We start from the raw sequence: 15,856 nt of genomic DNA on the forward strand, positions 1-15,856 counted from the left end.
CCATGGGGATTCTCCAGGCAAGAATACTGGAGTGGGTTGCCCTACCCTCCTCCATGGGATCTTCCTGACCCAGGGATCGAACCCAGGCATTGCAGGTGGATTCTTTACCGTCTGAGCCACCAGGGAAGTGCTTTTTGACATTTAAATTAGTAGACTTTAAGTAAAGCAGATAATGCTCCATAGTGTAGGTGGGCCTCATCTGATCAGTTTGAGAGCAAAGAGGCACAAGGACTTTTCCTGAAGACAGCTACATAGAAACCCTACCTGGGTTTCTAGCCTGCTGCCCTGTGACATTCAGACTCAAAGTTGCAGCATCAACTCTTTCCTGAATTGCCAGCCTGCCCTATGGTTTTGGACTTGCCAGTTCCCAAATCATGTGAGCCAATTCCTTAAAAGCAATCAATCTCTGCCTATATTTATTAATTACAGATATAGATACATATTCTGTTTCTCTGAAGACTGCTAACTGAATACAAATTCAGTAAGGGAAGCTGCTGTAACAAACATTTAAAAATCTAGATGTGGCTTCGAAATTAAGCAGTAGAGGCTAGAAGAGTTTTGCCTTGTCGAGACTATTGGTAGAAATACAGATATTAAAGAATATCAGGTGACGGCTTACAAATAAAAGAGGAAAACTACAGAAAAGGGGCTTCCCAGGTAGCTCAGTCATAAAAAACTGCCTGCCAAGTAGGAGATATAGGAGACATGGGTTCAATCCCTGAGTTAGGAAGATCCCCTAGAGAAGGAAATGGCAACCCAGTCCAGTATTCTTGCCTGGAAAAATCCTATGAAATGTAGGCTATAGCAAAAGCTTCTACTGTCTTAGACAACATATATATTGTTATGAACAGGATGTTGCTGGAAATACAAGGTATTAGACAAAAATGAGGAATGTGTTATCGGAAAATGAAAAAAAGATCATCATTATTAGAAAGCACAGAGGACTCAACTGAATTGTGTTATGCTGGATGGAAAACAGAACTTGTAAGTGATCATCTTGGATACAGGCATACCTCAGATATATTGCAGGTTCAGTTCCAAACCACCACAATAAAGCAGAGAGAGTCATAAAGCAAGTTACACAAACTGTCTGGTTTACCAGTGTATATAAAAGTTATAGTTACACTATAATATAGTCAAAAGTATGCAAAACCATTATGTTTTTAAAAACCAATGTGTATACCTTAACTTAAAAGTATTGCTGAAAAATGCTAACCATCATCCGAGTCTTCAGTGAGTAGTAGCAGTAACATCAAAGATCACTGATCACAGACCCACTATCACAAGTATAAAAATAATGAAAAAGTTCCAAGTGAGAATTACCAAATGTGACACAAAAACAGGAAGTGAGCAAATGCTGTTAGAGAAATGGAACCAAAAGGCTTTTCTGATGCAGGGTTGACACAAACCTTCAATTTGTAAAAACTGCACTGTCTGTGAAGTGCAATAAAATGAAGCACAAAAAGATGAGGTACACCTATATTTAGCTGAGGAGATTTCTAAGCAAAGTCCTGAAGGCATGGCCTGGTTTCTCTTTGCTGCTTACAGTAAAATGTAAGAGGAGGGAGATAGATTGAGGGAGCTGTTCAGCAAAGAACTTGAAGATTTGGGAAGTTCCCAGGCTGTCTGCAAAAAATGAGAAAGCATGTTCTGGAGAGCACACCAAGGGTTTAGCTAGACAACCCTGAAAAGATGAGGCATGAGACTTGTGGATCTGGTCAACCATTTCAGCAGAAATACTGATAGCTTGGAGGGGACAGAGATGCAACAGGGTAAAGAAATGCTGTCAGACTTCTGGGATTCCACAGGCAGGAAATAAGCTCTCAAGTAAAGGGAAGAATAACCCTGGGAATTCCAAAGGGTGGGGTAGCTTCCTTGGTTTTAGAGAGCAGAGCCCTCACTCAGGGATCTCAGGTGAGACCACTACACCAGAGGGTCTAAAGGACAGAGCGTCTAACCATAGCATTATTCTCAAGTATTAAAATCTAATGGAATTTGTCCTTCTAGGTTTTGGACTTTTCTGAAACTCATGATCTCTTTTTCTCCTTTCTGTAATGTAAATGTCTATCTTATGCCTGTTCCAACCACCATATACTGAAAGAAGATAACCAGTCTGGTTTTACAGATTCACAGATGAGTTCTGTCCCACGGTGAGTTATGCCTGAGTTTTATTCATACCTGATTTAGATACTTAAGATTAGATTTTGATTTCAAGAGTTGATGCTGGAATGAGTTAGGATTTTGGGGGTGTTGGGATGGAATGAATTTATTATGCCTGTGAGAAGGACATGAATTTTTGGAGGACAGACTGTTATGCAATGAATTGTATCCCACTAAATTCATATGTTGAAGTCCTAATCCCTAAAACCCCAGAATGTGACTGCTATGGACTGAACTGTGTTCCCCCATCCTGCCACTGATTCATATGTTTAAGCCCTAATCTCCAGTGTGATGGTATTTGGGGATGGGGCTTTTGGAGATATCAGGCTTAGATGAGTTCATAATGGTGGGGTCCTGATGATATGATTACTGCCCCTATAAGAAGAGACACCAGAGACCTTGTACATGTGTGTGATCATATTCTCTGCCAATTGAGGCAGCAGGAAAATGGCTAAATTCAAACTAGGAAGAGAGCCCTCAGCACAACCTAACCATATACACCCTGATTTCACACTTCTGCCTCTGTGTGAGACTGAATTTCTGTTGTTTAAGCCAGCCTATAGTATTTTATTATGGTAACCCTAGCAGAGTAAAACAGTAACCTTATTTGGAAACAGGGTCATTGCTGGTGTAATGAGTTAAGTTAGGGTGAGGTCAGTAGGGAGGGCCCTAATGCAATGTCACTGGTGTCCTTATAAACAAGGGACATTTGGACACAGAAGTAAGTACTCACATAGAACTAAGAAGTACTCACATAGAAGTAAGACTGTGAATAGAAGGGAGATGACGGCTATCTACAAGGTTTAGACCCTTCCGTCACAGCCCTCTGAAGGAACCAATCCTTTCAGACCTCTAGCCCTCAGATCTCTGAGACAACATCTACAGCAGATCTTGTCGGCCAGTTCTGGGGTATTCTGTGGAGGCATCCGTAGGAAATGAATAAAATGCCCTTGAGAAACTGCTGAGTAGCTGGATTTCCTATTGGGAAACACAAAATTTATAAGGCTCATACACATGTGGGGGAAGCCAGACGTGTGTTTTAGTCATAAGTAATCCTCTGTGCTGACATTCTCCATTTCAATAAATGAACAGCAATTTGGGGGAATGGAAACTTGCTATGCTTACTGTGATCAAAAGTTATGAACATACCAGCTAGTATTCTCTCTCTAGATATTTGAAGATTTCGGTATTTACTGTTTATGCAAAATACTGTGATTTCTTTTTACTTGACTCTGTATTAAACTTAGGTTCGAACTAATACTTGTATGAGACTTGGTATTTTAGAAGCATATTCAATATGTTCCTTTAAAATGATGCCAAATGTCCACATTAATTTAGATATTGGCTGATATGCTGAATTATTTTATGACAAGCAACGTAAACTGAACTGAATATATTAGAAAACTTAAAAATAATATTGTGAAGACCTTTTAGAATTTATGATATTAAAAATATTGATCTATTTTTAGCAATAAGCTATTCAGATTCCAGTACTTGGTTTTCAATTATAAAAGAAAGTACTTTAAAGACTAGGTTAGGAACTAAAGTCGAAGCTTTTAACACAATCTCCACAGCAACACGGAATGGAGCAAAGTCCAGAGGATCAAATGAAATATACAAATTCTAAAATTCAAATCTTAGCATTAACTCACCACGGAAAGCCATGTTTGTATCTTGGTATTTCAGTTTGTGCTATAAACATAGGCACTTCTGGCACAGATTAACAAAAGGGCATTGTCTAAGATCTATGTATTTGATACACTCATTTTACTAAACTAACAATATTACATTTATGTTCTAAAGCAATATAAGATATTCATACCGGTTGAAGCAGAGAAACAAGTAGTAGTAAAGAGAATATGCAAATCCTTATCAAATAAGTTTCCCAAATTTCATGTAAAGATAACACAAAAATGACTTCATTTGAAGGATCTACTTTATTTTCACAAATTATTTATCATGATGAAATGAAAATTTATCTTTTAAATAGGTATTTAGAATTTCATCAGCTACTAACAGAGCATCCTTACCATATTGTATTATTTTCATTTTCACATTTTTAGTAAGGAAATGTCCTCTATAGGAAATTGTGCAACAACAATGCAGAGGATTTTCCTATAGTTTAATGAATTTAAGATTTTCCTATAATGATATCTTACTAATATAAAGATCATTTGCTAAAGACACATACACAAAATAAATTTTTAAAAGTTTATGAACTACAAAAACATATCATAGTTAACAGTTACTCAATATGTATTACATGCCAGGTACCATCCTGGGCTCACTCTTTATACAAAATAATCTCATTTAATCCTCACAATGACCTTATTAAATAGATATGATTACTAAGTTCATTTTACTGATGAAAAGATGAAGCTCAGAAATGATTATGTCAATCTGCCCAAGATCTCTCAGGGAAGGAGTCAGAATCATGGCCGGTGACATGATCAATATATTCCTTACTGCTTCTTACAGATGTGCCTACTTCATTTGTTAATTTTACTCATGTAGTTAACACCCAAATCCTGACTCTGTCCTTTCAGCTCTGATTTGGTGATCTGGTCACCTCTGATCAGAAGGAGGAGATTAGCAAGGTTTGGAGGAGGGCTCCTGGAGGCAGGCATGGTAAAGAAGCAGGAAACTAAAGATACAGAAAGTTGAAATGGGAACTGAAAGTATAGCAAAATAGGATTATTCAGGTAAGAAAAAGACAAATGCAGTTTTGGAAAGGAGTGGGTAGAGAGATGGAAAAGGTAGCTACCATTTGCCGAGCACCCATTATGTGCCAGGTGTTTGCCTTCATCGTCTGCTGATCCTCAGATGCCCTGCCCAGCAGGCTGTTCCAGCTCCATTCTGAGGCTCTGAGAGGTTCAGTACCCTGCCCACGCTTGCTCTCATTCTACAAGAATGATTATAAAGGAAACGCTTCTGGGGCTGAATAGGGGTAACAAGTTTTCCTGAAAAATGTACTAACCCAAAATACCACATTTGAAGATAAGTGAAGTATTATAGCATCTTTTTTTTTCAACTTTGAAAAATGCGAATTTAGAAGATTCTAAATTTAGAAAATCTATAAGCTGAGGCAGGGCTAATGGAGGATTTTTCATTTCATGTCCTATTTTTAATTGTCTGGTATTCTTTTTTAAACTACCAGTATGGAGTTTTTTATTTAGTTAACATTCTTTGCAAATTCAAGGCACTGTGCCAAGAAACAGAGTGGCAAGAGAATGCCATTTGGAAGTGTTAGAAATTCAAAACAGAAACACACACACAATGTTCAGCCACACACTTTCAGTTAGCAGTGTGAGTTAAATAGAAGGGCTGGGCTGGACCCATTATATAACAAATATTTTGTTCTTACACTCCTTATTGCCTAAAGACTATTGTGAATACGGGAACAGCAGGAAAACACTTCTCCAAAGAATAAGCTACTCTAAATAACATATACAATAAAACCATTCTTCACAAGACCAAAAATGTAATAAAGGGAAACCCAGTTTTCTTATGATACTGAAAATGTGCACTTGTTTCATTTAGCTGTATGGCAGGAAGCACTCTACGCCCCTTCCAAGCTGCTGACTCGACAGCACTTTCACGTGTGTCCTTCACCCTCCCCACGCTCCCGCCCTGGTGCCCACAGGCATGATTACCCCTGGTGCAGCCCTGCCATTGGCGTCTCTCTCAAGGGAAAGAGCTTGGGGTAGACGATCGTAAACATGGGCTCGCTGCACCGGTGACAGTGTCCCAGGGGGCAGTGCAGCAGCTCCAGGAGGCTTCTGGGCAACGAGACTGGAGACAGGACGTCCAGATCTGGAACACAAGAGAAAAACCATGCACAAATAAAAAAGGAGACATCCTGAGCTAGGCTTCTTATAATACGTCTCACTGTTAACAAGCAAATTCGGTTAGTGAAAAGTACTCCATGTGGAAAGTTTTGTTATCTGATAGGCACTGAATGAAAACATAACATTATTTGGAAATGAAAGTTTTTTTTATACTTTAGACACTAAGAGAAACCCTAAGTCTATTCTTTTAAGAGCGACCTGAGCTGTCCTGAGGTGGAAGCAAGGAAAGAGTGAGGCCAAACATTCTTTAAGAACAAAGTATTTACAAGTATTGTAAATCCATGGCTGATTCATGTCCATGTATGACAAAAACCACTACAACACTGTAAAGTAATTAGCCTCCAACTAATAAAAATAAATGAAAAAAGAAAAAAAAAGAACAAAGACCAAAAAGGTTGTTGGGTTTACCCAGAGAGGGTCTGCAAACTTCTGTAAGAGACAAGAATAAAAAAAGGACTGCGACTGAAGACTGAAACAGACTTTCATTAAGTTCCTCCTAAATCTACTGGGGATTTAGAATGTTTCAAGCTAAATTACATTTACTGAAAAGAATGAAAAGTAGAAACAAAGAAATCAAAGAAAATGAAAAATAATGATTCCCTGTCTCCCTTCTGTGAGCTGTCATTAATAAAAATGGGATGTTTTTTCCTTAGTTTAGTCTGAGCACACAAAAGAAATGTTTAAAGCAAAATATCCTAGTGGTCTAGGCAATCCTGAGCACAAATGTACCCTGGATTGCTACTGGCAGTGAACACCAGGAGAGAAATAGTCATGATGAGGTGACACCTAAAATTCACGGAATAATCTTTGGGAAGGAAATACAAATTATCTTACTATCTTCTGTATCTGCCCAGACTTATCAATAACCATTTTGAAAAATGTAATTTGTTCATAGGTGAATAATTTCAGTTTTCTGTTCAGTTTTTGAAAACAACTTGATACATTCCTGGGAGGTTAATGTTAGATGTTTTTGTATGAACTTTTCTTTTTTTTAAAAGCAAGGACAAAACACTTAGCAGTTTTAAAAACACTTGAAATGTATTTTCTCATTAACGTTGCATAGTGCTTTTTTAAAGCATCTCAGGTCAACTCCACATCACCTAAGACATATATACACTACCAAAGACTTTCCAAACCAAGAGTTGGCATCCTGTGGTAATATTGCCAAAGAGTCCTGGAATTAATTTCCCTTTACATAAATAAATTTCTCAGATGTGAGGAGGGTGCAAGTCAAAAACCTGCTATGTTGGAAGAAGTACCAACTTTGCTTTAGGGGTAAGGTCTTTGCACAATTTTTATTATGGAAGAAAGTAAAGAAAGTACCTCTGCCAGTCTTCTCACTTCTACCAAATATGTGTTCCCCAAAACCAATTTCTTTCAACTTCAACCACATAGTTTAACATGTAACCTGTTCTTTTGACTGAACATCATATCTAGTGAATGCTTTTCTGTGTCTGTAGGGGTTGCTGAAGGGATCAGTGTTGACAAAATATTAAAACTTTTCTCTTACAAAAAATGTCCCGTTGCACAACTGGGCAAATGTACTTAATACCACTGAACTGAGCACTTAAAGATGGTAAATTTTATGTTAGGTACATTTTACCACAATTTTGAAAGTGAACATCAAAATAGCATAAAACACAATCCCTAAGCTCACTGAATAAGTAGTAGGGGGAAAAAAAAGAGAGGTCCCATGTACCTTTTAGAGAAGCATGGTAGGTGTGATGCAGAGTCCTCATGGCCAGCTCCTGCAGAGGCAGGACGTGATCCTTCTCTGTCCCTATGGCCTTCACCTCAGCAGGGAGGAAAACGGTTAGTTGCCCTGATGAAAAGGAAAGCAGCTTCACCTCAGAAACTTGAATGGGAGCACCACAGCTACAGAAAGACACACATTCACAGTAGTGTTAGCCAAAGGGAAATGACTATATGTGCCAATAAAAATGTGTTAATCAAAATATACATTTAGAATTTTAAGACACTGCTCAATTGCCAAAATTCTTTTCAAAGTGAACAGATGCTATCCTGGGTTCCTTAATAAAATCTGGCACAGAAATTTAGACTCATCATTTGGAACTCAACTGAAATCTTCATTGAGGTCCAGGCATTGCCAGTAAGGACAAACTTGGAAGGAATTTCCTTCATTGGGTCTACACAATTTGCTTTGTAAGCTCCATTTATCCTCGTTTTCTTACCCTTTCTATGTTTATGTTTATTGAAATTTTCAAAATTAAAAGGAACAAAGAGAACTCTGTTAAGTTATAGTAGCTTGGTTTAACAGAATTTTTGTGTGGGGAAAACACCCAACAAAGCAAACATATTTTTAATGGTAGCAGATAACTTAACTGGGTCCTTCCATAAACTCGTGGAGAAAATATTCTTGGCAAGGTCTATTGAATAAGCCAAATCACATACTATTCCCTATAGCCACTCATAACCAGAAGGCAGAGACATTCCTGTTCCTTTAGCTTTACAGGGTTACTAAAACTCAGGTGTCCAATCTCTTTCCATTTCCTGTCTGAGATCACCAGGTTACCTAAAAGTCTCAACACCTTTCTTCTCTAATGACAAACAGGTGCCAACAAACCTTGACTCTCCAGACACAACACAAGGTAATCTCTCTATGCTCGACTAGAGACAGGCAATAAGAAGGTACATAGGTAGAAGACAGAAGCCCTTGCCTTATTTGTTCATTACAAGTTCCTACATTTACTCATTCCTTTCATCAGAAAATGGGCTTCCCAGGTAGTGCTAGTGGTAAAGAATCTGCCTGCCAATGCAGGAGATGTAAGAGACGTGGGTTCAATCCCTGGGTCGGAAGATCCTCTGGAGGAGGGCATAGCAACCCACTTCAGTATTCTTGCCTGGAGAATCCCATGGACAGAGGAGCCTGGTGGGCTACAGTCCATGGGGCAGTAAAGAGTCAGATACTAGAGTGACTGGGCACTATTTCATCAGAAAATATTCCCAGGGCACTTACTATACACAAGTCAAGATACTTAAATTAAAAAAAAAACAAACTTCCTTCCCTTGAAAAATCTAATAATTATGATATAATTAACAATATAATTATTCTAATATTGGGTCAGAGAAGATGGAGGAACTGACTTCTTCCAGGGAATTAGAGAAGGTTCAAGAGAGAAGATAATATCTGACCTAGAACTCAATTAATTTTACTCCATTTCTCCACTCAGTTCAACAAAAAGAACCTCGGGAGGCCACACTGGCCTTCCTACTAGGCAAAACCTGTATCTCAAAAGAAAGCATTTTTTCAAATTCTAACAGTATAGTTTGGCTTTGCCTTCTTCAACAGCATGACAAATTCTGTGTCTGGCTCCTTTTGTCAACATTATCTTTCTGGGATACACCCATGCTATTGCATGTACTATAGTTTATTCATTTTCATTGCTGTGTAGTACGGTAAATGTATGGGCTGTTTCTAGGGCTGGGCTATATGAACATTGCTGTATGTATTATTTGGTACATATGAGCATGAAATTCTGTTAGGTACATACTTAAGATCAGAATTGAGCTCATTATCCTGAGGAGAGATGGACAACTAAAAAAATACACATATGCTAAAACAGAGTGAAGAGGGGAGTGAGATCTGTACCATTTCAGATAACATAATCAAAGAAAGTCTTTCTGAAAAGGTGACATTTGAGCAGAGACTTGACTGAAGAGTTGAGTTAACTCAGTCACAGCCTGGTAGGCACCTTAACTTGAGGACAAGGAACTAAGAGTGTCCACAACAGCAGAATTCACAGGACAGAGGACCTTAGGGGAGACAGATATAATGTACAGAGAGAGAACTCTGGAGATTTGCAGAAGGTCCCCTTTGAATATTCAGATGAGTACTGATCAGCACATGCAAGGAAACTACCTGAGGGTGGAAAAAGGAAGAGGTGAAAAGATTAAGGCTAACAGTGCCCAGCAATTCCACAGGGCTGGAAAGGGCTCCTGCTCTTATCAGGCAGACTTAAACATCACAATTCAAGGGGCACTGAGCAGAATCTTATCTCAGGAGCAGTGAGAAATTAGTGCTAGACTGAACACCACTCCATTCCCACCCAACAAATCCTTAATAGCCATATCTGAAAGATTAAACTGTTTCCAGTTAACTTAAATGCAACCCACGGCATATATTAAGAACAGTTACATGAAATAAAAAATATTCAGCACTCAATCAACATCATAAATTTCACAATACCTGGCATCCAACCAAAAATTACCAGGCTTTTCAATAAGCAGGAAAATATGACGTACAATGAGGGGAAAAAAAATCACATGACTGAAACAACCAATAGAGATATTAAAATTGGCAGAAAAGGCCATTATATCAATAGAAGAAAGATGTGTTGCATCCATAGCTCTCACCTAAAGCAACCAGAAATAAGACAGTAAAGTAAGCCCTAAGTAAATAAAAGAAACAATAAAGAGCATAAAGATAATCAATAATACAGAAAACAGTAATAAAGAGAAATCAATGAAAACAAAAAAGCTGGAACATTGAGAACATTAATAAACTCGAAAAACCTCTAACTAGACTAATCAGAGAGAAGACATAAATTACCAATATTAATATGAGAAAGGAGACATTGCCCAGTTTCTACAGATAATAAAAGGGTAAGAAGCAACTTTATACGAATACAAAGTCTTTGAAGGACAAAAATCAGCAAAGCTCACTCAAGATACACAGAAGCTGAACAGTCCTACATTTATGAATGAGGTTGAACTTGTAGTTAAAAGACTGGAATACTTCTCAACTCATTCTCTGAAGCCATCACTATCCTGACACCAAAACTAAATGAACACATAACAAGAAAAGAGAAGCAATTACTATCACACATAGACGTAGACGGCAAAAGTTAACAGAATTTTAGCAAATTTAATTTAACAATGCATAAAGTCATTATGATCAAATGAAGTTTACTTAATCAAGATTGTATTAATCTTAAGGAAATAATGTAATTCACTATATTAAAGCCTAAAAAAGAAAAACAATATAATCATTTCAAAAGATGTGGAAAAAGGGTCTAACAAAATTCAACATGCATCTGTAATTTAAAAACTCTCAGCAAACTAGGAATAGAAGGGAATTTACTAATCTGATAAACAACCATCAATATTGTACTTAATGTTATGTTGAAAAACTGTTTTCCCCATAAAGTCAGCAAGACAAACATGTCTGCTCTCACTACTTCTATTTACCATTGTACTGGAGCTTCTAACCAGTACAATAAAGAAAAAAAGAAATAAAAGTCAACCAGATTTGAAAGGAAGAAGTAAAACTGTCTTCTTTCTTCCCAGAAGACATGACTGTATGTAGAAAGTCCAATATAATCTTTAAAAAACCTACTGGAATTAATAAGTAGCTTGGCAAGTTTGGAGGATACAAGATCAGTTATAGGAAATCATCTATATTTCTATTGGTTACAATGATCAATTGGAACTTAAAAAAAACTTTGAACATCATATATAATACTATTTGAAATATGAACTACTTGGGGGTAAATCTGACAAAACTACTTGGGTCTGAGACATATACACAGAACCCTACAAAAAATGCAGAGTAATTAAGACATTTATTGTGATCATAGGCTAGGAGATGCAATATTGTTAAGACATTAATTCTGCTCAAATTGATCTATACACAACGCAATGAAAATTACAGTCCTTTAGAAATATATATAAAATGAAACTTTTATTCTAAAATTTATATAGAAATGCAATAGTAAAAAATTTTTTTAATTTTAAGACTTAAAATTTCTTGGTAATCAAAGCAATGTATTATTGGTGCCAAAACAGGCAAACAGATCAACAGAGCAGACAGTGTGTCCAGAGACAGACCCACACATACATGGACAACTAATTTCCAACTAAGGTACAAAGGAAACACAGTGGAGAAAGGCCAGTATTTTACACAAATGGTATTTGAACAACTGTATATCCATATGTAAAAAAACGGGAACTTCTATACTGAGATGAGTACACAAAAATTATCATGGAAATGTTTTATAAGAAGTTACATAAAAGTACAGATTTGAGAGAATAAAAAATTAAAAAAAATAGGACCTTCAACCATAACTTGTACCATATACAAAAATTAATTCAAAATGAATTACAGACCCAAATGTAAATCTAATTCCTTAAAAATTCTAGAAGACAACATAGGAGAAAACTTTTGTGATTTGGATTATAATAAACTGTGGAAAATTCTGAAAGAGATGGGAATACCAGACCACCTGACCTGTCTCTTGAGAAACCTGTATGCAGTTCAGGAAGCAACAGTTAGAACTGGACATGGAACAACAGACTGGCTCCAAATAGGAAAAGGAGTATGTCAAGGCTGTATATTGTCACCCTGCTTATTTAACTTCTATGCAGAGTACACCATGAGAAACGCTGGGCTGGAGGAAGCACAAGCTGGAATCAATATTGCCAGGAGAAATATTAATAACCTCAGATACGCAGATGACACCACTCTTATGGCAGAACATAAAGAGGAACTAAAAAGCCTCTTGATGAAAGTGAAAGAGGAGAGTGAAAAAGTTGGCTTGACAGAACAGAATTTTGGACTCTGTGGGAGAAGGCGAGGGTGGGATGTTTCGAGATAGCAGGGTGGGATGTTTTGAGAGAACAGCATCGAAACATGTATATTATCTAGGGTGAAACAGATCACCAGCCCAGGCTGGATGCATGAGACAAGTGCTCGGGCCTGGTGCACTGCGAAGACCCAGAGGAATCGGGTGGAGAGGGAGGTGGGAGGGGGGAACGGGATGGGGAATACATGTAAATCCATGGCTGATTCATGTCAATGTATGACAAAAACCACTACAATATTGTAAAGTAATTAGCCTCCAACTAATAAAAATAAATGAAAAAAAAAAAAGAAAAAAAAAAGGTGGCTTGAAGCTCAACATTCAGAAAACTAAGATCATGGCATCTGGTCCCATCACTTCATGCAAATAGATGGGGAAACAGTGGAAACAGTGTCAGACTTTATTTTTCTGGGCTCCAAAATCACTGCAGATGGTGATTGCAGCCATGAAATTAAAAGACACTTACTCCTTGGAAGGAAAGTTATGACCAACCTAGATAGTATATTAAAAAGCAAAGACATTACTTTGTCAACAAAGGTCTGTCTAGTCAAGGCTGCGGTTTTACCAGTAGTCATGTACGGATGTGAGAGTTGGGACTACAAAGAAAGCTGAGTGCAGAATTGATGCTTTTGAACCGTGGTGTTGGAGAAGACTCTTGAGAGTCCCTTGGACTGCAAGGAGATCCAACCAGTCCATCCTAAAGGAGATCAGTCCTGGGTGTTCATTGGAAGGACTGATGCTGAAGCTGAAACTCCAGTGCTTTGGCCACCTGATGTGAAGAGCTGACTCATTTGAAAAGCCCCTGATGCTGGGAAAGATTGAGGGCAGGAGGAGAAGGGGATGACAGAGGATGAGACGGTTGGATGGCATCACCGACTCAATGGACATGGGTTTGGGTGGACTCCAGGAATTGGCGATGGACAGGGAGGCCTGGCGTGCTGTGGTTCATGGGGTTGCAAAGAGTCGGACACGAGTGAGTGACTTAACTGAACTGAAAAGCAAGATCCATAAAGGAACAAATCGATGTTGGACTTTATCAAAATAAAAAGTGTCTGCTCTCCAAAAGGCCCCGTGAAAAAAATGTAAAGGTCAGTTCTAGACCAGGAGAAGACACTTGTGAAGCAAATAAATATGACAAAGAACTTTTGTCCAGACTCTATAGAGAATTTTCAAAACTCAGTAATAATACAAACACCCAAAGAAAAAAATGGGAGAAAGACTAAGACATTATATCAAAGAAGATATCTGGATGGCAAATAAAACATAAAAAGATGCACACCTTTATTCACTAGGGAAATGAAATTTTAAAATATAATGGAAATATCATTACACACCTAGGATAAAACTTAAAAGACTTACTACTCCAAGTATTAGCAAAAATATGTAAGAACTGAAAATCTCCTTTATTATAGGTGGGAATGTAGAATGGTACAGTTATTTTTTAAGTTTGCCAGTTCTTTCAAAAATTAAACATATATGTACTATATGATCCAAAGACTCCACTCCTAAGTATTTATCCAAGGAAATTTAAGTCTAGGACATTTAAAAGACATTCTACATATGTTTGTAACATTTTATTGGAATAAAACCAAAAACTAGAACCAACACAAATGTCCATGAACAAGTGAATGGGAACAACCTGCAGTATATGCATACAATGGAATTCTACATAGCAATAAAAAAATGAACTGTTGATCCACACTATATCGTGAATAAATCTCCAAATCTTTATGCTGAGTTAAAGAAGCCAGAGTTTCATGTAAAACTCAGGAAGATACAAATTAGTTGACAGTGACAGAATACAGATCAGTGGTTACCTGGAGACAGGATGAAGAGAAGGAAGGAAAAATGATTACCCAGGAGCATGAGGAGACTTTGGGGGTGGTGGATATGTTTATTATCTTAATTGCAGTGATAGCTTCAGAGGTATGTATGTATGTTTATACATACATATGTAAAACCTTCAAATTTCATATATATATATATATATATATATATATATATATATATATATATGAAAGTGAAAAGTAAAACTAAAGGCGCTCAATCGTGTCCAACTCTTTGCAACCCCATGGATTATACAGTCCATGGAATTCTCCAGGATAGAATACTGGAGTGGGTAGCCTTTCCCTTCTCCAGAGAATCTTTCCAACCCAGGGAATGACCCCCGGTCTCCTATATTGCAGTGGATTCTTTACCAGCTGAGCCACAAGGGAAGACCAAGAATATTGGAGTGGGTAGCCTATCCCATCTCTAGTGGATCTTCCTGACTGAGGAATCAACCTGGAATCTCCTGCATTGCAGACAGATTCTTTACCAACTGAGCTACCAGGGAACTAGTAGCTAGTGTATATGTACTTTATTGTTGTTGTTTAATCGCTAAGTCATGTGTAACTCCTTTGAGACCCCATGGCTTGCAGCTCGCCAGGTTCCTCTATCCATGGAATTTTCCAGGCAAGAACACTGGAGTGGGTTGTCATTTCCTTCTCTATATACATACTTTATATTTGTGCAATTTATCATATGTCAGTGTAGAATTGGGAATAAAAGGATAACTGGGCGTGGGCTGTGAGAAAATAGAAAGAAGTGGAGAAAGTGAATATAGACATCACTTTCAAAGAGTCTTTCTTTAAAGGGAAGCAGAAAAATAGTGAAGTCAGAGAATAAAACCAAATCTTATATGGAAGAAGTATACCATGGAGGAATATATACAGCATCATTCAGTTTACACAAAGTTAAAGACAAAACTTGAAAATACACTATATGGGGATGTATTTACATATATTAAAATCATAACTCAGTGAAAATGAACGATAAATACATAATTCAGAATACTGGCTAACCTTAGAGAAGCAGGAGGAGCATGCATGGGAGAGAACCTTATAGGGGCTTCAAAATGATTAGTGATGTCATTTTTGTAAGCTAATGATACTTATGCACACTTCCCAGGTAGCTCAGGGGTAAAGAATCACCTGCCAGGCAGAAGACATGGGCTCAGTTCCTTGGTTGGGAAGATCCACTGGAGAAGGAAATGGCAACCCACTCCAATATTCTTGCCTGGGAAATCCCATGGACAGAGGAGCCTGGTGGGCTACAGTCCATGGGGTCGCAAAAGAGTCAAACACAACTTTGCAACTAAACAACAACAACAACAATGATATTTATACTGATGTGCAGGGTCAAAATATGGAAGTTTTCTAGTCAAACTTTAAGAAATGACCCTCTTACTTTAATTGATGCCAAAGAGAG

General features: G+C 37.7%; 1 protein-coding gene across 3 annotated transcripts in view; it reads right to left on the reverse strand.

Moving 5' to 3' along the window:
- LRRC28 (leucine rich repeat containing 28) overlaps positions 1 to 15,856 on the reverse strand; it is a 206,388-nt gene that overhangs the window by 36,814 nt on the left and 153,718 nt on the right. For all 3 annotated transcript variants that reach the window (XM_065906676.1, XM_065906675.1, XM_065906674.1), the window contains 2 exons: positions 7,708 to 7,883; positions 5,814 to 5,973 (listed from right to left, as the gene is read on the reverse strand). In XM_065906676.1, coding sequence (XP_065762748.1) covers positions 5,814 to 5,973; positions 7,708 to 7,883 — 336 coding nt within the window. The remainder of the gene's footprint in view (positions 1 to 5,813; positions 5,974 to 7,707; positions 7,884 to 15,856) is intronic.

Source organism: Muntiacus reevesi, chromosome 15 (assembly GCF_963930625.1).
Source record: "Muntiacus reevesi chromosome 15, mMunRee1.1, whole genome shotgun sequence".
NCBI classification, from domain to species: Eukaryota; Metazoa; Chordata; class Mammalia; order Artiodactyla; family Cervidae; genus Muntiacus; species Muntiacus reevesi.